Genomic DNA, 25,212 nt, shown 5'->3' on the forward strand with positions numbered 1-25,212 from the left:
CTGCCTCAGTGTTCCTAAAACAGCCTGTGACATCAGAGCCACAAACGCTGACTCACTGGGAAGTAAAAACACATACAGTATATTAACAATTGGCAGAACTGTTGACATTGTTCTGAACTGCGACATACATTTGTGTGTGATCACACGGCAAACATGTCAATGTTTCTGTGTTTATAGATTACATATGGAGTGTATATTTATGGACCTTGTACATTATGGCTTGCTCTGATTTTCCCTCTCTCTCTCTGGCTGATATCCGCTGCTCCGTCTGGTCACAGAGGGGAGGCTTGGTGGGTGGGTAGGAGACTGCCAGGGGGTGGGGGGGGGTGGGGGCGGGGTGGGGGCGGGGGTGTGGGTGGGGAGGAGCTGTCCGGGAGGGGGTTAGCCAAAATCAGGCAGCGGCAGGAATAATGTCTGCTGTAGCCATGTTTCCTCACTTAGTCCCACGGCTGTCTCTCTCCATCCTGTCGGAGAGGAGCAGCTCCACAGGCGCAACTCTCCCCACGGCTGGCACTCCCTGTGGGCATCCCACGCCCAAGATGGAGATGCTCCTTAATGTGTTCTCTTGTGACCAATCTTCTTTTAATTGTATCAGGCTACACATCAGCCAAATTGGGTTGGAGCTACTGCAGGATGACAGGCTATTCTTGCATGGTGTGTGTGTGTGAGGGAAAGGAGGGAGTGGTGTGTGTGTGAGGGCTGTCCAGGTCTCACCTGCTCAGGTCTGAGTCCAGGCGGAACCCAGGCGTACTCCTCCAGGGCGCAGCCTGAGTCGTCGTCGGAGGTGGAGCTCCTCTGGAAGCCCAGCCCCAGCTGCTTCAGCTGTCCCCCGACACGAGGCTCCATGTCCTGGCCTCGCGCCGCCACGCGCTCCCTCTCCAGGTTCATCTCACGGGGGCTCTGGAGAGCACAGGGCGGGGGGGGGGGGGGGGGGGGGGAGAGATATGTTTTAGGACATGATGCATATTATAGAGTTCTTGTCGCGGTGGAGGAGATAATAGTAAGAAGGATAGAGGAGTAGAGAAAATAATACAGACAGGAGAGTAAAAGGACCTAATCCCACAGTTAGTTTAATCTCTATAGGACAGCGTGTACCCTGCTCCACCATAGCTGCATGCCAGGAGGTCGGAATGGAGGGGGGTCAAACCCATGTGTTTTTGTGTGTGGTTTGTGTGTGGGTGTGTGTGTCTGCAACGACGTATAAGTAATGACTGCCTACTGTATTACCTAACTAAGCACATGTGCTTCAGTTGGTGTGTTTTATTGCAGTGAAAAGCCTTGTAAAAGCTGGTGTGCAAGTTACGTAGGGACCGAAAGACAGGAGAACCGGTACACATGCAGAACGACAATTCACTTATGTCCACACACACGCACGCACGCACACACTCACACACAAAGACCACACTTTGCTAATCTAAGCGGTTTCAGCGTTGATCCTTTCAAATGTTGTGAGTTTTACAGGCTGATAAGAACCAGGCTGTTGCATCAGAAGTAGGGGTTATTGACTGTGTGTGAGGTGGCCCAGTGTCACGGTGTTCCCCCCCCCCACCACCACCACCACCAGCCTGACACTGATAACAGCCCTACTGTCTGGAGGTGGTGGACCAGACACCTGTGTTGAGTTGAGCTCAGCTCCTGTACTGTGTTAATGAGACAGGAGGAGTCCCCCCCCCCCCCCCCCCCCTACACATCCTCCTCCATCACACCTTCAGACACCAGCGAGGGTCTCTCCCAACAGTACTCCAGATACTGCTGTGGGGCAGAACACGAGAACCGGTTCTACCAGTTCTAACAATCTTCCTTCAGCTTCATTCAAATGTGTCAAAGAATCGAGTCAAACACAGTTCACTGGGCTAATGTTGAGGTCTGAACACCATGGCAGTCGCCAATCAGGCATGTACATCTACCCTCCAGTCTACATCAGCCATAACCAACCAATCACAGCACATTATGGAAAGGATTCTACAACGGATAGTATGTGTCAGGCTCACTTAGCATAGAAAAACTGTTACAACATGGCTGGAAGCCTCGAAAAACAAATTTGACAACATATGAAAGTGGCTCAACTTCAACCACACCCTTAACGCAGCACACTAGAGCCTTGTTGTTCAGCGACTGATCTGAGAGATGTTACAAAGAGAGAAGTCTGACAAGACGGACAGATAACCACGGCACTTAGAAGATCCAGTGTTACTCTGACTGATCAGAGTAGCGATGGTACCATCAGCTCTGGTTCTGTCTGGTAGAAGACAATCTCTCACTGCAGCAGGAGAACTTTCCAGCCTGATGAGTAGTATTGAAATGATGATTTTCAGTGAGTAACAAGAGTCAACGAATGCTTCTCAGAAAACAGCCACCCCCTCCAGAACCCCTCTCCAGGAGTCTGGAGCCCATATGGGAATATTGGGGCTGCTCATGTTACACCTGGGCACAACGCTGGCAACAACACAATGTCCGTCTTTGTCCAAAACAAAAACACACGTCTGCCTCTAACCTCAGCCTAGCCGTTACCCTCTCGGCCGGCCCTGCCATCTCTCCCCTGCCTCTATCCATACCTTCCCTTTAAAGCCCAGCTGTGTACAAGGGGAGGTGAGGGGGGGGGGGTAAAAAACTTTTGAAAAAGGCGTTTAAGGAGCTGGGTATACAAGCTCTAGATGTCAGTGTGAGCAGCAGGGCCTCACATCTACACAACCCTAACAATACTGCACTTGGATTGGAGGAGATGAGAAAAGAGGAGGGTCTTTTCTCATCTCCTCCAATCCAAGTGCAGTATTGTGCTCAAGGCCTCTGCACAGAGACGCCTCCAGCACAGCCACAGCACAGCCACCCACAGCAGAGCCTCAGCACGGCTGAATTCGGACTTATCAATACTGGGAGGATCTAGAGGATTAATACTGTCGTAGGCCATCCCTCTAAATACCAGTCTGTTCTTAACTGACTTGGGTGGCATCAAATTAAGATATAAATAAGAATGTAGTGGTCTTACCTGTAAAAGGAGCATGCTACTCTCTTGAACTGCTAGTTCTCACAGCCTACAAACAGTTGAGATGAGTGGTTCCACTCCTCGTCCAGTCACACTGCTAGAGCAGCAGCAGCAGCAGCAGCAGGTATCTAACATGGGCACAGGACCCGCTCACTCTCCTCAGATACAGTCTAGATCCAGTCTTACACTACACAGACAAGCCTGCTTCCAGCAGAGGCTGATCAGGTGAACCCACAGAGAGAATGTCCCACGAGGCTACGGTCAGTCTGGCTGACCCCCACAGCAAAGACAGGAGATATTTCTGGTTCCAAGTGCTCTGGCTCCAAGTGGAGAGTGTGTGTTGGAGTGAGAGTGTGTGGGAGTAAGTGTGTGTGTGTGTGTGTGTGGTGTGGCAGTCAGGCTGAAGTCAGCCCCTCCCTCCCTCCTTCTTCTCTCTCTGCCCAGCCCTCCTCTCTCCGCACTTCAAACACACTCTTCAGAATCAACAACGCCCCTCCCCCTTCCCCCTCCCCCCCTCCCTCCTCTCACCACTCAGAATTCCTTCATCCAGATGACAGTCCAGTTTCTCTCTTTCTCCTTCTCTCTCCCTCTCAACGTTGTTTCTCCCTCCAGACCTCCCATCTGTAATGTTGATGTTACATCACAGACCGGAACTGGCTAAAGCAAACATCTGGTTTCATCTGTCTCTATCACAAACATCTGTTTCTAGCTCATTCTCTCTCTCACTCGCTCCCTCTCTCTCCCACTCTGTCTCTCCCTCTCTCTCTCCTCCCTCTCTCTCTCCTGATGACCAGCTGGATCAGTGCCTGGCCTCAAGGACAGTGCTGGTCGTTGTGATGAAAGGAGAGACAGCCTCAATCCTGCGCTGGTTTCCCCCTGCAGAGCCTGCATGTAGATGAGCTCCAGCCTCTTACACAGCAGGGCGGCAGGCCTAAACAAACATTAACAGGAACTGGCGTTTTCACTGGTGTGTTGTTGCAACACCTCAAAGTGTACTTTACAGTTATAAACCCAACCAAACTCCTAATCTTAATGTAGCCTGTTCTCTCTATCTATAGTGATATATCGGTCCAGTGTCACCAGCGTGACACTAAAACAGGTAGTAGTAATAACTACTTTTTATTTAAGTAGGTCAGAGCCCATACTTCTTTACTGGAGCTTGACTGAATAAGTGTAGGCAGCACTTCAACTTTTACCCGAGTCTTTTTAAACATGAGTATCTGTACTTCTACTTGAGTGAAGGATGTGTGTACTTTTTCCATCTCTGGTTCTCACGAGGAGGCCAGTCTCTCTCACCAAGCCCAGGCGTCACACTGCTGCCCGAACGAGGAAGGAGAGAGGACCCACACCTACACCCCCACCCCCGAAATTCATCTCCCTCCTAATCAGCTCACAATGATGTTGTTGAAGGGTGACACTTCTCTTCAACACTCTACAGTCTGACGAACTGGGAAAAGTGGTCGGTTCGCCGTAGCGAGAAGAGCAGACCTGCTGCGTTCACCGGGTGCACGAATAAACCTCTCTCAGCCTTGACTTTCCACCAACCGACGTGGCGGAACGTTGTTGGGATTTGTCAGTGTTCCTGGTTCATCCATCATGGTGAAGCTTAGGACAGACTGTTTTTATTTAGACCACATGATGGATGCTTCCCTGAGCATTGTCCAGACAGACAAAGACACTCCTCGCCATGACAACGGCCTGATTGCCACTTGGGAGGCTGTGGAATGTGTCATGTGACCCGGCTGTGCCGGGTCACATGACACATGATGTTGTCCTAATGACATCAGGAGAAGCAAGGGGGAGGGGTGAGGAGGAAGGGGTGAGATGGAGGGGTGAGGGGGAGGAGGGGGAGAAGTGGGAGGGGGAGGGGGGGTAGAAAGACATTTTGGCAGCTCTCTCAGTCTGAGAACTTTAAGTGAAGCTCTCAAGTTTTCCAGAAAGGCTCTCTTGGCAGCGCTGCCCAGAAGCCACTTTCAGGTACATCTGAAAATAACATCTTTCCAGCTTCCCTTTCAAGATCCTAATCTATACCAGCATTCTACGGCTCTGGAAATGTCAAGGACGTGAGGAAAAGAACTCTTTGCTTGACCAGGACGACCAAAGAACGGGTGAAATGTCTGTGTTCTGGAGGGTGTCCGCCCCAGCCCCTCTGGAACCCCCCCTCACCCCTCCACCCCAGAGGGGTGGAGGGGTGGGGGGGTGGAGGGGTGGGGGGGTGGGGGGTGGGGGGGTGGGGGGGTGGAGGGGTGGGGGGGTGGGGGGGTGGGGGGTGGGTCTCTGACAGCCAGTGAACCTGCGTGAACGCCTGAATGGACGGAGCCCTGGCTGTATTCACATGTCCACCTCTGACCAGTCTACATGAAAAACGAGCGGTTTATACAGTGACCTTTGACATTAACAAATGGACACATATATATATATATATATACACGCAAACACCTACACAACCCTAACCCCTCCTCTTTTCTCATCTCCTCCAATCCAAGTGCAGTATTGTATTCAGATTGACCTTTAATTCACCACCAAGGGAAAGCCCTGACAGCTAAATTAAGCCCCTGATGTAAACATTAGAAACATACTGCTTGATCATGAGGTCCTATTCACATCTAAACATTGGAACAAGGTTAATTATGTCCTGGCTGGTGCTTGTGTTGTTCATGTTCTTCGAGTGTTTGTGTTTATTTGGGATGAATTGGTGTGCTAATGATGTGAGACTGTTGTGCCAGCATACAGGAGCTGTGACACCAGACAACACAGATAGTTTGATAAGGCACGCTAGTTCTTTACATATCACAGGCACGTCTGACAGATACCAGAAAATCAACCCACTACACAGAACCAGGCCAGACCAAGCCTAGGGTCATCTAATCTTAACTTGCCCCCCTACCCATCCCTTGGAAAATAACAGGAGTCTAGTGTTTCCATTGCGATGTAAATTAGCATGTCATTCACTGGCTCTCTATTGTCAAGTGGTCTTCCAGGGGGACTATTCACGTCTCAATTCACATCCATTATCATCCAATATGTAGGCCATTCACACCCAGACCGAGCAATCCTCTTCAACCCTTCACACCTGCTAACAGAACAGCAGCCCCTGCTAACAAAATGCTACTCCAGAACACAAGGTATGCTAGGAGACAACAAGCCCTTGATAAGAGAACAGTCGCTCTGCTAACAGAATGCTAACTCCGCTACCTATCCCGTTACAACCAGAGATGCATGCCGGCGCTGTGAAGGCAGGCTGGTTAGGCTCCCTGCTTCTCCTCTCGTGCTCCACACCTTCAACTCTCCCTCTGCAAGTGGGTGCAGGGCAAAGTGCCAGGGCAGTGTTAATATCCTCTGACACAGAGAGAAAATGACATGTTTGCGTGATATGGGGTGTGCCAGGGTTTAACAACCTAACAGCAAGTTATTAACACACCTCTGCAACAATAAACACAAGCAATAATAAAAAAACATTTAAAACACCTTGCTCACTCACTGAGATTTGATACCCCATCCCTGAGACTTTTGTGCACCTGAAACTGAATCCAAATTACCCTTCACTTTCCTCTTTTGACAGAACACTTAGGACCTTGCTGTTAACCACCAACTCACCGCCACAGTTACAGTCCCACACCCACACCCACACACACACACCAGCATGCTATCCAAGTAACCTGTGAATAACCTGTGTTTTACAGTTCTAGAACCTTTGGACAGTCAGTTCGCAGTGCCACGGTTAGACCTGCGAGGAACAACAGCTAGCTGACGTACAAATAACCTCTTTAGTTTGAAAACGTACCCAATATTTATCTCAGATCAGATATCTATTTCTGACGCACAGATAGATTACAGTGGCGCTTGTGGAGCCTGAATCCTGTCTGTGTCGTGATCCATCTCTGGATGATATCCTGAGGGATTATGATGTGCAGGAGAGATTGGTGGAGGGAAGAGGTGTTATACCATGTCAGCGCACAATGCCACACATCCCATTACCAGCCGCTTTCAATACACGCCAAGCAGGAGGCAAAGCTGCTCGTGAGAGAGACATATGTGTCACAACATTTCACATCCCCGTCACGGACGATCGATGTGGACGCCGTCAGTAGCGACGACAGTCAGGAATCATACGCCACACGTGGGTCTACCTTCATCTGTCTTCCGGTCCATGTAGGCTTCTGGACTCACAGCAGCCTCCCCCGCTAAGCTAGTTCTCCAGTATAGCGGGTGGAAGACAGCGTAAGCAGACCTCACGGGTGCGACCGTATGTGTGTGAGCCCATAGACATGAGCAGGGAGGGATCTCTTTGTGTGTCGGGCCCCTCTATGGAGTGTGAGGCCAGGTAATAACAGAGATGATTAGCATGGAGGGAGAGCACGTTCACACGTCCTCACCACCTCCCACAGGAGATGGGACACTGTTGTTCACACCATCATAATGACCATTAGACATCAGACACCCCGCCAGGGGACTAGCAACGACATCAAAGTCCTTGGAGAGAAAGACAGAGAGTGAGAGAAAGAGATGAGAGGGAGAGAGAGAAAGGTGAAGAGAGAGACAGCGTTGTATCGTCGCCCTGATGTATAATGTAATACCTCCCTCTTCCCCCCCTCCCAGTTCTCTCCCCTTCTCCTTAGAAAGGCCACACAGGCCTGTAATGACAGGCCTCAGGGGGGAGCAGTCAGTCAAGCAGGATAAACATACACACACAGACACACACACACTCATCCAATACATCACACTCAACACTACACACACAATTACACAAGGCCATGATTTCCCATAATTCGTAAGTCCTAACGTGACAAGCAGTGGGTACCATGACCAACCTAAATGCTTCTGGCTTCCTGACACAGTTTACTAAGCTGGTTAGTTTGGCCTAGTTGTTCAGTGAGACCCGACTCAATGCTGAGGAAGAGGAGAAGGAGGAAGAGTGAAACTGTTTCGAGTATACTACAAATCCCTGTCCATATTACATTTACTCATTTAGCAGACAGTCTTATCCAGAGCGACTTACAGTAAGTAGAGGGACATTCCCCCCAAGGCAAGTAGGGTGAAGTGCCTTGCCCAGGGACACAATGTTATTTGGCACGGCCGAACCGGCAACCTTCTAAGTAATAGCCCGATTCCCTAACCGCTCAGCCATCTCACTCCCTACACTGTACCCATATAGTATATGTTTCTACCTATAAAGCTTTACATGTGTTGACAAAGGTTGAGCCGGATGTAGAGAGAGACAGAGAGAGAGAGAGTTAGACAGAGAAAAGATAAATGGTTGTTTTGCTGGGTTTGTATGTGACACCTCAGTGACAGCAACATTCCACACAGCCTCTCTAGGTGCTGGCGTGGTCTGGCCTGAGGTTTGGGGACAAACACACAGAAATGAAGACAACCTTATCCCCTACTACACCACACACTCTTACATACTGCAATCCTACTCTCCACACCACACACTCTTACATACTGCAATCCTACTCTCCACACCACACACTCTTACATACTGCAATCCCACTCTTCCCACTCCTGAGTAGAGCGCTGACCTGAAGCCAATGGGCTATGTTGCTGGGAGGTGAGCGTCCTGCTGTCTAATGGCCTGGGGGAAGGGGTTCTGAAGGGGGTGGGTTCTGCAGGAGGTGGGGGCTCTTTGAGAGAGCTTTCCCCGGAGAAAACTGAAACACTCACATCCATGCAGGAAAAACAAGTCCACACATGTTGGATTCGACAGTTGACTGGTTTGGGAAGATGAATGAATCCCTCAGTGAAGCAACCTCCTAATTATGTTGGCATTTATAGCAATTAATTACAAGCTTTTAATCATAACTGTTAATATTGTGGTTACAGAACCTACTAACCACTCTGGCTGTGTATTAGCTGGCTGGAATCGACAGTTTCTCTCTCTCTCTCTCTCTCTCTCTCTCTCTCTCTCTCTCTCTCTCTCTCTCTCTCTCTCTCTCTCTCTCTCTCTCTCTCTCTCTCTCTCCCTCTCTCCCATATATCTCCTGTATAACAGCAGTGTCTACAGGTGTCAAAGACTACATATTGTCTCTCTTCTTCCACTGTCTGAACATTCCCCCCACCTGGAGATCAGATACCGCCTATCAAAGCTTGGGGATTAGGTTTGCTTGTAAGTCACTGTGTAAGTTGTTCATGTAGCTATGAGCTCAGAGAGATCATCCAGTAATTATGTGGTCATGGTAAACTCCACCTGTCTGTGCGTACAGACCCTGAGTCTAGCTATGGTGTTTACCGTTACTCTACAGCCTTTTATCACATGCTTTTAATGACAATTACTTTGAATGGCTTAATAACCGGTATCAGTATTACTGACGACTTTGCGTGTGTGTGTGTGTGTGTGTGTGTGCGGAGGTGTGAAGTGGGGGAACAGAGAGAAAGGGAGCCACGAGAGAGCAGACTGAAAAGGGATAGTGAGAGAAAACCAATGCCTTCCTTTAATCATCATCAAATGCAGAGCCGTGTGTGGGTAATTAAGGTGGTGCCTAACTGACTTGCACTGTGAGGCATGAATCACAAGTGTCCAAACAGCCCAGATCAGTTACAGCATCATTCTCTGCTGCAGGCTCCTCATTGCTGCTTTGCAAGTCCTAACACACAACATGAAGAACTGGATCTAGATAACGACCAATGTAGAGAGAGTGAGAGAGATTCTGGAAGTGTTCTTTCTTCCTCCTCATCCAACGAGAAAACTGCTTCAGGTCAGAGGAGCTTGGTGTGAAAACACCGACGAGGAGTTGGAACAAACTCACCCTTCACTGACTATCCCTCAAGCACTAGTCATGATTCATGAGTACTATGCAGACAAGTATAGAAACACACACAAACACAAACTTGCAATACTGTCCTATTTTCTAACCTTTAGATTGTTGTTCTCTGCTGGTCACATGTCTCATAACCCCGGTCTTCAAACATTAGCCTGACTGACAAATTTAGTTCAAGTCCCCCATGACAGAGCGTTGGTCACTCCACTTGTTCAGAACTTGGCCTCAGTGCAAAGTTGGAGCGTCCAGGCAGGAAAGTGCTGTGGTCAGCAGAAGCTTACAGCCCTGCTTCTCTCTGGGAGGACAGTCGAGGCTCTGTGCACGGTTACTCTGGTTACACCTCAGCCCTGCACAAACAGCCTTGTTGACACACTAATGGATGAGGTGACACAAACACACAGACACTCTCTCTCTCTCCCATACACATATATATTTCATACTCATGTTTATGCTTCATGTTGGATACATTTATTTAATGTCATAGCTGTTTCAGTTCCAACGTAAACACGGAGAGTAAGTAAATCCATTGGGACAAAAACCGACTGGCAGAGAATATGAACTGGACCCTGCATGCCCTAACATATAGAGGAAGTCTACACAGAGAGAACACAGACTCCGACCCCTACATTAGGGCTTGATTGCATTATTAACAAAAATAATATGAAGAATTAGGTGTGTGGACTATGGAGCCAGCCAACCAGCCAGCCAACCTCTCAGTCAGTTAACCAATAAAAGTTTTTCCAGAATGGAGTCCAAGAACATCAACATTTTATTTGCTGTTTCCTCAAACACCCAAGTATACACAGAACTACTGTACGGGGTAGTAGACTACACTGGCTTTCTAAGGTGCTGATGCAGAAAACATGTTCCCAAGAAGTCTCTATGACGATCACACAGAACAAACAAAACATACCCAATACGAAGTAAAGAATGCTTAACTTACACCTAGGTGTTCACTAAAATAAACCATTCTCCTCACTCTCAGGTAGGTCAACGTAATAGCTTATCATCACATGTTGTTACAAAGCATTCCAGTGATGCATTCCAGTCACCTGAGCTAAAGGTAAAGGTAAGTTAGAAAGCCCTCCATGTGGTCTAAATGGCTGAAGTATTAACTGGACTTACTGACCCCTCCCTAGACCCCCTCAGTCAGCAGTAACATGCTTCTGGTGTAGTTTGTCATTCACCGGAGGACTGGACTGCCTTGGAACACTGTCACATCTGGTATATGACTTTGCAATTATACGTTTTGTTCAGTTATTATTTACAAATGCAGTCACCTTGTATTGTGCATCGTCGTTAACTACCACTAGGTGACACCACTATCATCACTGCGGTTTTTTAATAGGGCAACTTTGGCAACTGCCTTGAACGACTGGGGAGAATTTACACATATCAAGTCTCAACATACACTTAAAGGGTTATATTCGATGAAGTAAATTTGACAACTGCTGAATAGGTAGTTAGCGTCACTACAGGTTAGGTTTCACAGACCGAATACCTTAATGATGGATGTATCTGGCAAGGAAAAGAGAGAGAGAGAGAGAGAGAGACAGAGAGAAAGAGAGAGACAGAGAGAAAGAGAGAGAGAGCGAGAGAGAGAGAGAGAGAGAGAGCGAGAGAGAAAGAGAGAGTGAGAGAAGAAGAAAAAAACTCTGAATGACAGCAACAGCTGAGTCCACACATCTGGAACCCCACATAGTCGCGCTGCGCGTCAAGCACCAGAATGCAAACACTTCTCTGCGCGTCTTTGCGCCGAAGTTGAAAATCCCTTTCGACTTTTTCGACAAGCTACTCAGTGTTCACCCATTTCTTCGAAGTTTAATGCTGGTCCATTTCTACCATAAACAACGATTGAAACCAGAGCCAACCATCCATATGTGACAGTGCACCGCTCGTGAGGACCACACCTCTCGCAAGACAGCAGAAAAGTAGACAAACTCCATCAGAGACGAGAAGGCAGTTTACATGTGAAGCATGATGGATGATGGCAACTCAATAATCTCTAGGTGTGCGTCGACGCACACCTAGAGATTATTGAGTTGCCTACGTCTTAAAACTCTAACACAGTTGACTAAGAAATGCAAATAATTGAAAAGTGCACTAAACCTGCAATGTGATATCACCCTAACACAGACACAACAAAACTGTGTTGGGAACAGACACTCACCAGACTCCGATTAGGGATTCGGTCCTGACGGATTATTCCTTTATTCTGGTAGAATAATCACTTTTGTCGTCATAGACGACAAGCTAAACCGAAAAGTAGAAGTATCTGAAATCCAATACTAGAAAGCAGTCGGCTTTCCTGACATCGTGGAGCCGCGGTCTGGTTTCAGCGCACAGTCCGACAGCTGAGGACCCAGAGTAAACAGCGCTGTTCAGCACTACAAGTTAAAGCACACCGAGGCTCACGAGCGGCCAGATGACATTAGCTTTGCTCTCTGCTTATTGGCTCAGACAACGCCCCCCGCTGCCCCCCTCTGCCCCCCCCCCCCACACACACACACACACACACACACACAGGCAGGCAGGCAGGCAGGTTGAAGTGAAGCTACTAGTATTATTGTTCAAGAGCCTGGTAGCTGAGATGTGGTTACATTGCACTGTGACTGGTCAATACAAGGTTCCTTCCACCAAAATAATGAACAATATATTTCTGATCCTTGACCTTCTGATGTACTTTATATATGCACTATATGAATAAAAGAAAAAGAAAACACTTGTGTATTGGAAAACCTCATGGACTAGAGCAGATCATTAGAGGCCACTTCTTCAAGTGTCTTATGTTGAGACAACTTGGACTTGACGGTTGAGTGACTATACTTAGAATGCAAGCCTTTGAATCCCACATCATGGGAAGACAATCATTGTGATCAATTGGTTGCCATTTAGACATGTGCCACAGGTATGTAGACGAACCCCTGAGCTGAGTGCCACACATACTTCTGAGTCTGTGTGTGTTTCTGAGTGTGAATGCATGCATGGGTGTTTGGGCATGCAAGCACATATAGCATCCGTTTCCACAACTGTCTCAGGGTGACAAAGTGAGGAGGCGTCAGGTTACTCAATGCTGTCCCACCTGCCATACTAGTTAGTCAACTAACCAGCTAATCAACCAGTCTGTCAAATAATCAACTGGCAAGAAGTCAGAAAGCTAACCTGTCTCCCTGTCAACCAGCCGAGAGGCCCTAGTGGTCTCATATGTAATCCCCCCTCCCCACACACACCCCTAACCCCCCCACCTGCCCCTCCTCCTCTGTAAAGGCCTTATTAGAGGGTTCGAATCTGGAGAAGATTTCACGTTCCCCTGCCACATCTACATGCCACTATCCCTCTGTTCCCAGGTGGAGCGGTCATGGTGATCTGGAGTGACAAGGCAGGCCCAGAGTCAAGCTCTCTGGCCCAACACGTCTTCTTATGAGGGGAAAGAAACGGAATGACTGAAGCATGACAAACCACTTCCTCCTCTCTGGCATTCCAGACACCGAGGGGGTGATTACTGACTGTGGGGAATCAACAGTGGTCACCCCCTGCTGACACGCACACACACATACAGATTCTTGGCTTCCCAGTGGTATTTGTCTCTGACAGGTGTGTGACAGTGAAGTGAGGTCCCTGGTTAATTGTTAATCCTTTTAAGTGGATTGGTTGTCCAGGCCACCCCCCTATGGACACTCAAACTAACCTAGCCCAATTAGGCTAACACACACATACACACATGCTTGCCACATCCGGAAACTCTCCCTTACCTCCACCAGTCACATAGCAGGCATACCTAAACACTCGCAGTGACTGTTCATGCTGATTGACTCTCAGGCTCTCTGGCCCAATTTGCTGAAATCTCCAGAAGTCCCTAGCTCTCTCCTAGCAGTAATTAAAAGGATGGATGATGGAGGGGAAGGTTTAGGGTTGAAGGGCTAAAGGACAGGAAGAGGGGGATGGGGAGGAGGGCTGAGGAGGAGAGGGAGGGATGAGGGAAGGTAGAAAGCAGTGGGGGAGGAAGGATTGACTGGTTGTTTAGTGAGTCAATCTGAAAGAGAAACAAACCTCTGTGTGTGTGTGGCTGGTGTGTGTGTGGCTGGTGTGTGTGTGGCTGGTGTGTGTGTGGCTGGTGTGTGTGTGGCTGGTGTGTGTGTGTGTGTGTGTGTCAAGCTCACTTCTCTCAGCGGGGGTCTGAGTAGTTAGGAGGAAGTGGCTGACGGTATGTAGCTTCAGGGTCACACTGAGGAATGTCACACACACACACCTAAGGGCTAGGCTTCACACACACAAAGAATCATTGTTGTAACATATACAAATCCACACAGTCACAGTCACAAACTAACATACAAACACAACCACCCACCCACACACACATACACACACACACACACGCACACACGAGGATGTGGATAAAAGCAATGAGGTCGACCCCTTTGGGGCTACCAGTAAAGTGAATCATTTTGACAGTCCCCAGAAATGAATGTTCTTGTCATCTTCACAACTCCAGCCAAATGTCTGTCTTCTGGCTCCTTCAAATTGGAATAAGAGAGGACAAGAAAGTAGCAGAGGAGGATAGGTTGGGGCAGGAAGCGGAGCGGAGTGGAGGACTGGGGAGTGAAGAAGGAGGGCAGAGGTTGAAAAATGGTGGGAGGGTGGAGGGAAGGTGAGAGGAATGGAGAGGAGGAGTAGTGAGGGGGTGAGGAGGGGAGGGGTGTGTGTGTGTGTGTGTGGGGGGGGGGGGCGGAGGGAGTGGGGGTTAGATACCCCACCATGCAGCACTTCCTCAGAACTCGCTAGCTCCCAGAATTCTTGGCTTCACTCCAGCTCCTTGTGTTGCAAAGAACATGCCTCCTCCTCCTCTGTCCAACTCTCCCTCCTCCTGTTCCCCTTCCTGCTCTCTGAAGGCTCCCCCCACACCCATCATCCATCTCTCTTAGCCAGTGAAAGCACATGCAGGGTCAGGTCCCCCACATCACAGGGAATCTACTGCAGCCAGCATCAAGCTGAATCTTCATCACTGTTAGCCTGACTTGGTCTCTCTGTACAGACCCACTCCCTCTGTCTGTTTCTCTTTCTGTCGCCCTCTCTCTCTTTCTGTCTCTCTCTTTCTTTCTTTCTCTCTCGCTCTCTTTCTTTCTTTCTTTCTCTACTTCTGGTAAAATGACTGGACAGACTGTCCCAGGTATGTAGTCACAGGTATGGCCAATATGGACATGATACTCAATGGCTCCATATCTACCCTACGGTATATAGCTATTTCTGTGACCGAGGTAGGTTTCCTTCTCTGGGCTTTGGTCTCCAAGAGGAAGCATAAGAGAAAGGTCCTCAGGTGGAATCTGACAACAGCCGATCTTTACCTCCATCGTTTCAGGGTTGAGAAAACTCTGCTGTGTCAGCGTTGGTTTCTTCCACTGGACGCTATACATGTGTGTGTATGGCAGAGAGAGAGAGAAAGCATTCACACAACTAAGTGCCATGGTAACTTTCTGTTTTCCTGTTACCTATGACTCATCACCATGGCAGCACCACACACGGTTGCTTTGGCATCAAACAACCTGACGGTGTCTGGGTGTTGAGGGACTGTTGTCTCAGACTGAGCTGACCTGTTTGACCCTGCTCTGAGACTCACAGCTTTCAACTGATCATCATGAAAGCAGTAAAGCACCACCTCTTGTTCTCATGTCGTCCTTGGGTCCCAGCAGTGTACACTCCTTCAGGTTTGCAACAGCAGGATAACAGATGGATTCCAACCGAAAATATTTTTTCTGAAAACCCAGCGTGGCCAATCTTCTTTACAGGATGTAACCATTATTGTATTTTCGGGCAGATCTTTTCTTTTCTTTTTGCAGTTTTGTGAGAATTAGGTTGCTTGAGGAGACAATGAACACAGCTCAGCGAAACACATGGGATCACTTTTTGTTCCAGAGCCAGATGTTTGTGAACAGCCCAACCCAGACAAGGCTAAGACAGAGGGGCTCAGGGCTAGGCCTAGAGCTAGGGTTAGGGCTAGGGGGCTAAGACTAGAGGCCAAGGCTGGGGCTGGGGCCAGGGCTAGTGCTAGGGCCAGGGCTAGGGCTGGGGCCAGGGCTAGGGCTGGGGCCAGGGCTAGGGCTGGGGCTAGGAAGCTAAGGCTATGGGCTGGGGCCGGGGCCGGGGCCGTGGCCAGGGCTAGGAAGCTAAGGCTATGGGCTGGGGCAGAGGCAGGAGCTTCAATAGCATCTGGAACAACAGGAAAACAGTTCACTGAAGTGGAATAAACCCAGTCAGACTCAGGCCAGTAGTCCAGTACGCTAGCAGCAAGGAGACAGGCCCTGCTGTGAGATCTGGGCCCCCATTAAAACAGCCTGTTGTTTTAACTTGGCTTACTGCACAATGATGTCAACGTGCCTGGGGAGAGGAGCCCAGGAGGAAGAGGAAGAGTGAGGGAGGAGGAGGTTTACGAGGGAGAGCAAAAGGGAGAAGACAGCGTTAGAGACCAAGGGGGTAGAAACAGATGGAGGGAGTGAGGGAGGAAAGGAAAAGAGGAGGGAGAGAAAAGCCAGGAGTACAGGAGAGAGAGGGGAGGGGGTTGGGTGATAGAGAGAAAGCAGGCTTGGGTTTGATAGCCCACATTGTTTAGTGCCAAGTTAAACAGCCTCAATGAGGTGTGAGAGAGAGAGACTGAGAGAGAGAGAGAGAGAGAGAGAGAGAGAGAGAGAGAGAGAGAGAGAGAGAGAGAGAGAGAGAGAGAGAGAGAGAGAGAGAGAGAGAGAGTAAGAGAGAGAGATAGATAGATAGAGAGTGAGAGAGAGAGAGTGAGTGAGTGAGAAAATGAAGAGGTAGAAAGTGTGAGAAAGTGTGAGAGAGAGAAAGAGAGAGAGAGAGAAAGTGAGTAGGAAGAGGGAGAAAGTGTGAGAGTGTGAGAGAGAGTGAGAGAGTGAGAGAGTAAGAGAGTAAGAGAGTAAGAGAGAGATGGAGAGAGAGTAGGAAGAGGGAGAAAGTGTGAGAGAGAGGGAGAGAGTAAGAGAGAGAGAGAGAGAGAGAGAGAGTGAGAGAGAGTAGGAAGAGGGAGAGAGTGTAGGATAAACAGCTTACTGGTGCCTCTCCTGCCGCACCATAATGAAAGACCTCATTATGCTTATACGGCCACGACTTAGGAGTCTAGCAGACTAATGATACCTGTCTCTGCTGCAGTGCAGTTGACACCAAAAGCGGCACCATAAATCACTGGTTACTTATTACCGTAATGTGTAATTAATACAGATCGCTAGACTTCTAGACTCTGGGCAAACTTAATAACGTCCTTGCTCAAACATTAAAGCTGAATTTCATCTAAATGGTGAAGTGATACTTGCTCACCTGGGGAGGTGGAGAGGCAGGCTGGCTGAGTGTGTGTCAGAACACATGTTAATCAGGAACTGTGGAGGTCTCTTCCTCTGTCTATCTCTTCAGACGGCTAGGTGTGTGTGTGTGTGTGTGTATCCGTGGCCTTGTGGGTTCAGACTCTTTCGGTGGGAACTCGGGCAGTCCAGGGCTGACCTCAGAGATGACCTGTGAGCTAGCGGGGTGAAAGGTCGCGGGTCTCGGGGGGAGCAGTGGCGACACCCTCGAGCTGCAGACCAGACGAGCCTCATCACGGTCAGAGAGGGAGGCTTCACCACCACCAAAGGCTTCGGCTTACTGAGCTGACCCGTGTCTTTCATGTGGGAGACCTAGGGTCTGAAACCCCCCTGCCACCCAGTGACTCCTTCTCAGGGATTTCCTTCAGTGTCAAGCAATTGGATTAGGAGCTTCATAAAGTGTTGTGCCAGGAGCTTAATGGATGGGGTTTGCTGGTTTGACTGATGTGCATTTCCGGCTGACCCTCTGTAGTTTGGGGATTAAACCATTCATCATGTGGTTAAGTGGGCTGTGGATCTCTGACAGCTAACGTTGTAACTCTGACTTTAGGGAGAAGGCACTGTGTCGTCTACAGCCACATTAGTCACATTAGCCTGAGCTAATCACATCCAAAGCTTCTTCTGTGTTACCAGTCCTCCACCAAATCTAGTTTGTCAAATGCAAGTGCTGGGCTACGCATGGTTAATCTTGTAAATCTTCCTTTGGAGCTTTTAGACATAACCTGGTTTATTCTTCATGTCCCATTTGTTTGAGATGTGAGATAGACTCATAGCGATGGTGAGAGACTGAGACAGATTACTGCTGTAAGTTTATCAAGATGGTCTGATTCCAAAACTCTCTGACCTGATCACTGCTGAGAAAGGGAACGCAGAATGATTCTGGAATGTTCCATGGCCTGACTCCATGTCTGGAAATCTAAATGTACTTACATAATGGTCTTTACTAATAAAGATATATTAATTTGAGCAATTTTACATGCTATACTATATTTCAGATGAGTAAACAAAATGCATGTCTATGAAAGAAAAGTGGTGTCCATTACAGTAATGTCAGCTGGCTAACATCTCTCTATATGTACGTCTGTGTGTGCGTGTTTCTGTGTGTGTGTGTTTGTGTGTGTCTTACAGTTTGTCCCCCACACCCCCAGGTCCTTTGTTTGTGCCGATGCCCAGGGGCCCTCGGTGAAACCCAACGAACATTACTCACGCCACATTGGCTCACAATGCTGCCAGTGCAGGCTAACACGCCCCCTCTCCCCCGCCTGGTGACAGTTAGAGAGAGGACAGTCCTGATGCCATACGGCCCCATCCTCGCATCCCCCACCACCCCACCCCCGTCTCCAAGGTGGTACGACCCGCACCCACAGACGGGTGAGGGGACAGAAGGGGGAGGGGACAGAAGCATTATGGAAAATTGAAAATAAAAGGGGGGTTGGACACAGTAATCACTCAGAGCACATAAACAATGCCATTGTAGCGGGGGGGGGGGGGGGGGGGGGGGAGGCGTACACACACAGGCCATCTGAAACAGTGGAGCTTGATTAACCTCGTTTGCTTGATTGACCATGAGCAGGCGAGGATGGGGGTGGTTAGCTTTACTGTGTCAGTCCTTGTTAAAGACATACTAAGAACTTGGCCCCCTGCGGTGAACACAGGATTTAATGTAAATATTAGGCCAGGGATTTAAGAGCCACACACTGTGGCTCTTCACAATAGACTCTCCCCCAAACCCCCGTAGACGATAATCTGACATCATTGTTGGTCATCTGGCGATGTACAGTGGGATTAAACGTTGTGTAGGGGCGAGGCAGCATACATTGAGGTCGACCAAGGAGGAAGACAAAAGGAGAGAACTTGTTGTGAGATCCCACTTCACATGCAAACCATTTCTCAGGAACACTGAGATTGTGTATTTTGACATGCTTCGTTGCAAGGCACAAACAGAAAGAAAGAAAAAGAGAAAGAGAGAGAAAAAGAGAGCGTGTGTGTGGGGGGAGGATTGAGGAACGCATGACAGGCGATGTAGATGCGGTGCGGTTCAACATGGAGAGTGGTTACATCACTGTGTGTAGTCCCACAGGGTCCCCATCAATAGATCAATACTATCACCATGAGGAGGTGCCAGGAATCAATACTTCAACTCACTAGCCTAATTACTAGCATAGGACCAATAATATGTAAACACCCCCCCCCCCCCCCCCACACACACACACACACACATACACACACACCGACATGGGCACCTGCGCACACACCCCAGATCAAACAGCCCTACTCATACAGATCTGCATGGAGACTGTTGAACCTTCTCGACAGGTGTTACCTGTCCCCCATAAAACACTGCTCTCTGGAAACTATGTCGTTTGTCTCGTCAGTCACTAGAGCAGGTGGCAAGTGAGGCCAAAGGCTACACACACACAGCCTTACACACACACACACACACAACCTTACACACACACACACACACACACAGCCTTACACACACACAGCCTTACACACACACACACACACACACAGACACGTATACACACACAGGCAGACAGCTAGACAGGCATGCGGCAAGAAATTAGGCAAACAAGCAGACAAGCAGATGGGCAGATATAGTCACGTACAGACAGACAGGTGAACTCAGATTGACTTCTCTCTACCTGTCTTCAGGCTACAGTCCCTCATGGACCTGTCCAACAGACGAACAGGCTGCAGGCCCTCCTCAAACACTCCATTCCTTCATCCCTGCAGCTAAGATGGTGTGTCTTGCTCCATGTATGATTTTGTTTGTATTCTATGTTATGATTTCCACACTCTTTATTCACTGTGACACAAACCCCTGCTGTGAGCGTTCCTGCAGGGGACAGAGAGAGGGTTCCAGTCACAACAGGACTGTCCTTCTTGGAGACTCATACCAAAGGAGTATAGGATAAGTTGAGTTCCTTGGTCTGCTAGTCAATACAAGGAAAGGGTGAGTGTGTGTTTGTGAGCATGCAACTGTATGCTGGTAGCTGCAATGTGTTTCATTCCATAATTTAGCCTAATGTACCACTTATGTAAGCACAAACTTATGAATAACTAAAACTGAATAATTGCATTTTAATTATACACAACCTTTTTACAAATTGCACTTCAGTAATTCGGAGAGCATGGTGTACCTCAGTGCTGAGTGCTATATTTGAAACTAGGCTGTGTAAGCTCCATCTGAAAGTTGATTTTGTGTTTGTATCAACTCCAGGATTGTGTTTAGAAGTGAGGCCCACAGTGATGATCTAACAACCGTGATGTCATCATCACCTGACCAGGACATCTGACACCTATTGGCAGGCTTCATGTCACTAGCGATCAGGTTCCATCGTCATGGCTACGGATCAATAATACATAGCCTAGGCTTGCCATCGACACAGAAGAAACATAGGACACCAGGGCATGATGGGATTGGCAGAACTGCCACTTTGAGGTGAACTCACACATGGATAAGCCAAAAATGGCCTGTGTAGTGAATAGGGGCATGTCACACTGTCAAGGAGGTACTGAGGACAGAGCTTCACAGGTAACACTTTAAACCATTAAACATATACTTACTTGAAGGTAATTAAATTATTTTAATTACAAATAAATTGTGAGACGGAAAGGATGTGGCCACACATTTACCATTTAATCAACGACTTGATTTGTCAACCAGAAGGACAGGGTGAGAAATAGTCATCTTGTATCATTTATTTATTTATTTTTACGCAAAGGACAATGAAACAAACGTTGCTCCAGGCTTCAGTCTATACAGTGTCCAGGAGAGCCATCAGAAGACAGCGCACGACACTAACCCTCTGAACCACACCCACAGTACACCCTGGACCAGGACAACCCACACGTGTCAGGTTACATGTTGACTGTGAAGACCAGCCGTGTCCCTTTGCAGCGGCTTACCAGGGTGGTGATCCCTGGAGAGGAGAGGCGGGGGGGTGGGGGAGCATAGGTCTGAGGCTCTCCCCCCCCCCCCGCCTCTCCATTCCTCTACAAGCCCACATGTGTTTTACTACCACGGCTGCAGGACTGCGAATTCCAAGGACACATTCTGGAACCCACAGAACATTCTGGAACTCACAGAACATTCTGGAACTGTCCTGGAGATACAGCCAGCAGAGCAAGAGACAGACAGGACACATCATCAGCTCATCAGAGAAAGATTGTTTTCTTTACTGTCCTCCTCTTCCTACCACTGTCCATCTTTCACACGCTCTCTCTCTCTTTCTCGTTCTCTCTCCATCACTCCAAGACTGTGTGTCCTTCAGTACTCACGCAACTCCTTACACAACAGTGCCGCTACAATAAACTGAAATGGTGGGGAACAAACAGCTCAGAAGCTCTCCAGACAAGACCTACAACCTGAACCCCCAAAGACAACTTACTGCTACAAACACACAGCTACAACTCAACCTCTGACACCAGGTTGCCCCGAGATACGATAGCTCACTGTGTCAAACCTTTCCTCTCCCTGTACAAAAACAGGTCTTTCATTCTAATTTATGTTAGCTCGCTAATTTTCCAGTCCCTTTCCTCTCCATCAACATGACAATTACAATTAAAAGCGTGACACGAGGGGGCGTGCCCCCTGCCCCCCAGACCATAATGCCAGCTAACCCTTGACCCCTGACCTGGACTGGGCTCGGGTTACTGCCCGGCGCCCTGGGGCAGCGCGGTGGTCCAGCCTACCCCAGGGTCGTGCTCTGGGGAGGGTGGAAGCATCTGAGCTGGGCTGAGGGGGACAGGAAGGTCCCCCTCAGCCCAGGGTTCTTCAAGGTTCATTAAGGTGCTGAGGTTCACTGAACACAGCCCACATTAGGTTCAGTAGGTCAGCTTTGTTACAAAGCTTTTGTCTGTACAGTTTGTGCTTTGGTGCCAATACACTAAGACAGTGTTAGTGAGCTAAGCTAAAGCCTGCCTCTTTATCCTTCCTGTCTGTATCCATCTAGCGTTCAGCAGAGACCTCCCAGAGAGTCCAGGCAGGACGGAGAGCCGGTCTCTGTCTGGGAGCTGCTGGGCAGACACGTGGGAAACAGCTAATCAGATGATTTCCAGGTTGTTCCTTCCTCCGTCCCTGCTCACTGAGACGTGTGTGAGAGTGACACGAGGTGACAGAGCGACAGGCTGGGAGCTCATCAGAGAGGGTGTGTTTGACAGGCAGGGCGTACGGGCTGAGGGGAACTCAAAGACAGAGGCAGCAAAGGGGCAGAGGTGGAGGTGTAGACAGAGCCAGAGGGGGAAGACATAGACATGGGTGTAGAAAGACCAGAGGCAGAAGAAGAGGCAAAGACAGAGGCAGAGACAGGCAGCAGAAGAGCCAGAGGTGGAGGCATAAATAGAGGCGGTAGAAGAGGCAGAGGTGACAGGAGAGGCAGAGGCAGCAGGAGAGGCAGAGAGACAGTTCCTGCCTCCTCATTAAGGAGGCTGAGCAGATCCACATGACTCACGCTCCACTACACCAGAGTGACGGACATCTGAGGTCACACACCATCAGTTCTCAGCCATCCGCCTGGAGACCCCAGTGACTCCCAACACACGCTCGTCTGACAACACATTTCACAACTTCGCTTTCATAAGTTTTTTAGGAAATTTGATTTGATGTGTTCCAGTGCAAAGAGAACATAGTTTGACTCGACAGAGCCGGATGGTGAATGGATGCCTTGTAATCAGTCAGATGTCATGAGATTTCAATAATTCAGTTTGCATTTTCTGCACAGAGAACAGGCTGAAGGAAAGGCAGACCTGAGGACATCTATTTTGCCTTCTGGAAGGAACATGACTGACTGGAATCCAGACACACAGTGTCTGGGACTGTGGGATTCCAGTTTGAACCACAGTTACAGTCTTTCTCCCAACCTCCTCCTCTTCCAGGTGTCAGAAGGAGTGTCGAAGACTGTTTTCACCCTCTCCTTCCTCCTCTCCCCACTCCCTCCCCAGTCTGGCTCATCTTCTGGTATGGCAGGAATGTGAGACTGTGTGGACGCCACTGTAGTCATCACTATGACGATGCTGAGGTTTATGGGCCATTAACAATCATTACCAGAATGACCTTTCGCCCTGGTTTATAACTCTCCTTTCCTTTCCTCTGCTCCTCTGCTCTCTTCTCCTCTGCTCTCATGTTCTCTCTTCTCTTCTCCTCTTATCACATTTCCTTTATCTCATCTCCTCCTCTCCATTCTGCTCACAGAATCACAGAATCCAGAAAGGGGTGATCTCAGGAGAATGGTTCAGAACAGTCATTAGGTAGGATGACCGATTCGGAGGGGGGGAGGGGGGGGGCGGTTGTGGCAGGGATGCCAGTCTATTCCACGCATCCCTCCCTGACGACCGCTCCTCCATTCTCTCTCGAAATGAGCTCATACTGCCCTCTCCCCCGTTAACCCTGCGTGGCCCGGAGTTCTGCTCGAGTACTACTGGATGTCAGATGATCAGATGAGGGGGTGTCCAATTGTTTTGACACGAGCATTCCTTGATGTGGGGAAGGGTTTGGCTGTTGCACCAACGCAGGGTTCACAGGGAGGTGAGGAGCCTCCAGAAGGCTGAGAGGTGCGTTACTCACTGGGGATGTTTGGGGTTTGTACAGCATGCTCCGCTGCCTCCGGGACATGGGCTGTCACGCCGTGTTGGACCTCCGAGGGTTAACAAGAGATTGTGAGGGGTGTCTGTGTTAGGTGCAGCACAGTGACGGGGGTGCATGTATGTGTGTGTGTGTGCGTGTTCTGTTTATGTACCAGTTAGGTTGTTCACAGCTCAGACAATGGGTGGAGTTTTAATGGGACAGATGAAGGTGACATCCTGGTTCTGATAACTGTACACTATGTATGAGTATAATTCACTCGGAAAAAGCTAGAATGAATCTGCACCATTCAGAAAACGTTCAGACATCAAAGCCCTTATCATCAGGACAGCTAACAGTGGATTTATGGCAATGGAAAGAAAAGGTTGTCCTTGGTAACCGGATATGTGTGAGTGGACACACACACACACACACACAGTCATGCACACACACTGTCAAGCACGGACATACTTTAATAGTTTCCACAAGCCTCTCTGTCAGAGTGGAATGAGAATAGATTTATAACAACTTACAGGAGGATAGGAGAGGTCTCATCAATTAATGATGGCTTAGGGGAGACATTATCTGTGTGTGGAGTGGCAGAGGGTTGGGGAGAGCTGTGAGAGGGGGAAGGAGAAGGGGAGCAGAGGGGGAAAGGAGCTGGTAGAGGGGGAAGGAGAAGGGGAGCAGAGGGGGGAAGGAGCTGGGAGAGGGGGAAGGAGAAGGGGAGCAGAGGGGGGAAGGAGCTGGGAGAGGGGGAAGGAGAAGGGGAGCAGAGGGGGGAAGGAGCTGGGAGAGGGGGAAGGAGAAGGGGAGCAGAGGGGGGAAGGAGCTGGGAGAGGGGGAAGGAGAAGGAGAGCAGAGGGGGGAAGGAGCTGGGAGAGGGGGAAGGAGAAGGGGAGCAGAGGGGGGAAGGAGCTGGGAGAGGGGGAAGGAGAAGGGGAGCAGAGGGGGGAAGGAGCTGGGAGAGGGGGAAGGAGAAGGGGAGCAGAGGGGGGAAGGAGCTGGGAGAGGGGGAAGGAGAAGGAGAGCAGAGGGGGGAAGGAGCTGGGAGAGCCGTACGGGTGTGGAGACGTAAACGGAAGATTGTTTGTCTGGGACAGATTAGCTATCACATGAGCAATCACTGGCACTGGTTCTCAGAGCGATCTTGGGGGTGCTCGACACATGGCTGCAGTTTAGAAGGGGTTCTAGGTCAGGTTCTCTGTGAGAACGAGTGGCAGTGTGTGTGTGTGTGCGCGGTTGTGGGAAACCATTAACTGTACAAATAAGTTCAGTCTTGCACCGAGGCAGAGCTACGCACCACTGTCTTCTGTGTCTGCTCTGACGTGCGTATGTAAAAATAGCCCAGCTGGCGTGCATACTGGGCTGTCTTCCTGAGTCAGACTCTCACTGATAAGACACCCACACTGACTGTGATTATGTAAAACATGTGGGTTAATAACCATGAAAGCTCCAGTGCCTGGGCTTGTGATGGAGTGAGTCGAATAATGCTATTCCATTCCTCTGTGACAGCTGCTGCCCCTGAACGCACCATCC

At 49.2% G+C, this 25,212-nt stretch overlaps 1 protein-coding gene across 3 annotated transcripts in view; it reads right to left on the reverse strand.

Moving 5' to 3' along the window:
• The window catches only part of prickle1b (prickle homolog 1b), a 37,090-nt gene that overhangs the window by 6,537 nt on the left and 5,341 nt on the right, over window positions 1-25,212 (reverse strand). Inside the window, exons 1-2 of one of the 3 annotated variants that reach the window (XM_062482984.1) lie at window positions 11,912-12,150; window positions 715-900 (exon numbers count right to left, since the gene is read on the reverse strand). In XM_062482984.1, the coding sequence (XP_062338968.1) occupies window positions 715-888 (174 nt within the window). In that variant the 5' untranslated portion in view covers window positions 889-900; window positions 11,912-12,150. Of the gene's footprint in view, window positions 1-714; window positions 901-2,986; window positions 3,386-11,911; window positions 12,151-25,212 lie in introns of those variants that run through there. The other 2 variants (XM_062482983.1, XM_062482985.1) reach the window with 2 other exon arrangements.

The sequence above is a fragment of the Osmerus eperlanus genome, chromosome 17 (assembly GCF_963692335.1).
Source record: "Osmerus eperlanus chromosome 17, fOsmEpe2.1, whole genome shotgun sequence".
NCBI lineage: Eukaryota > Metazoa > Chordata > Actinopteri > Osmeriformes > Osmeridae > Osmerus > Osmerus eperlanus.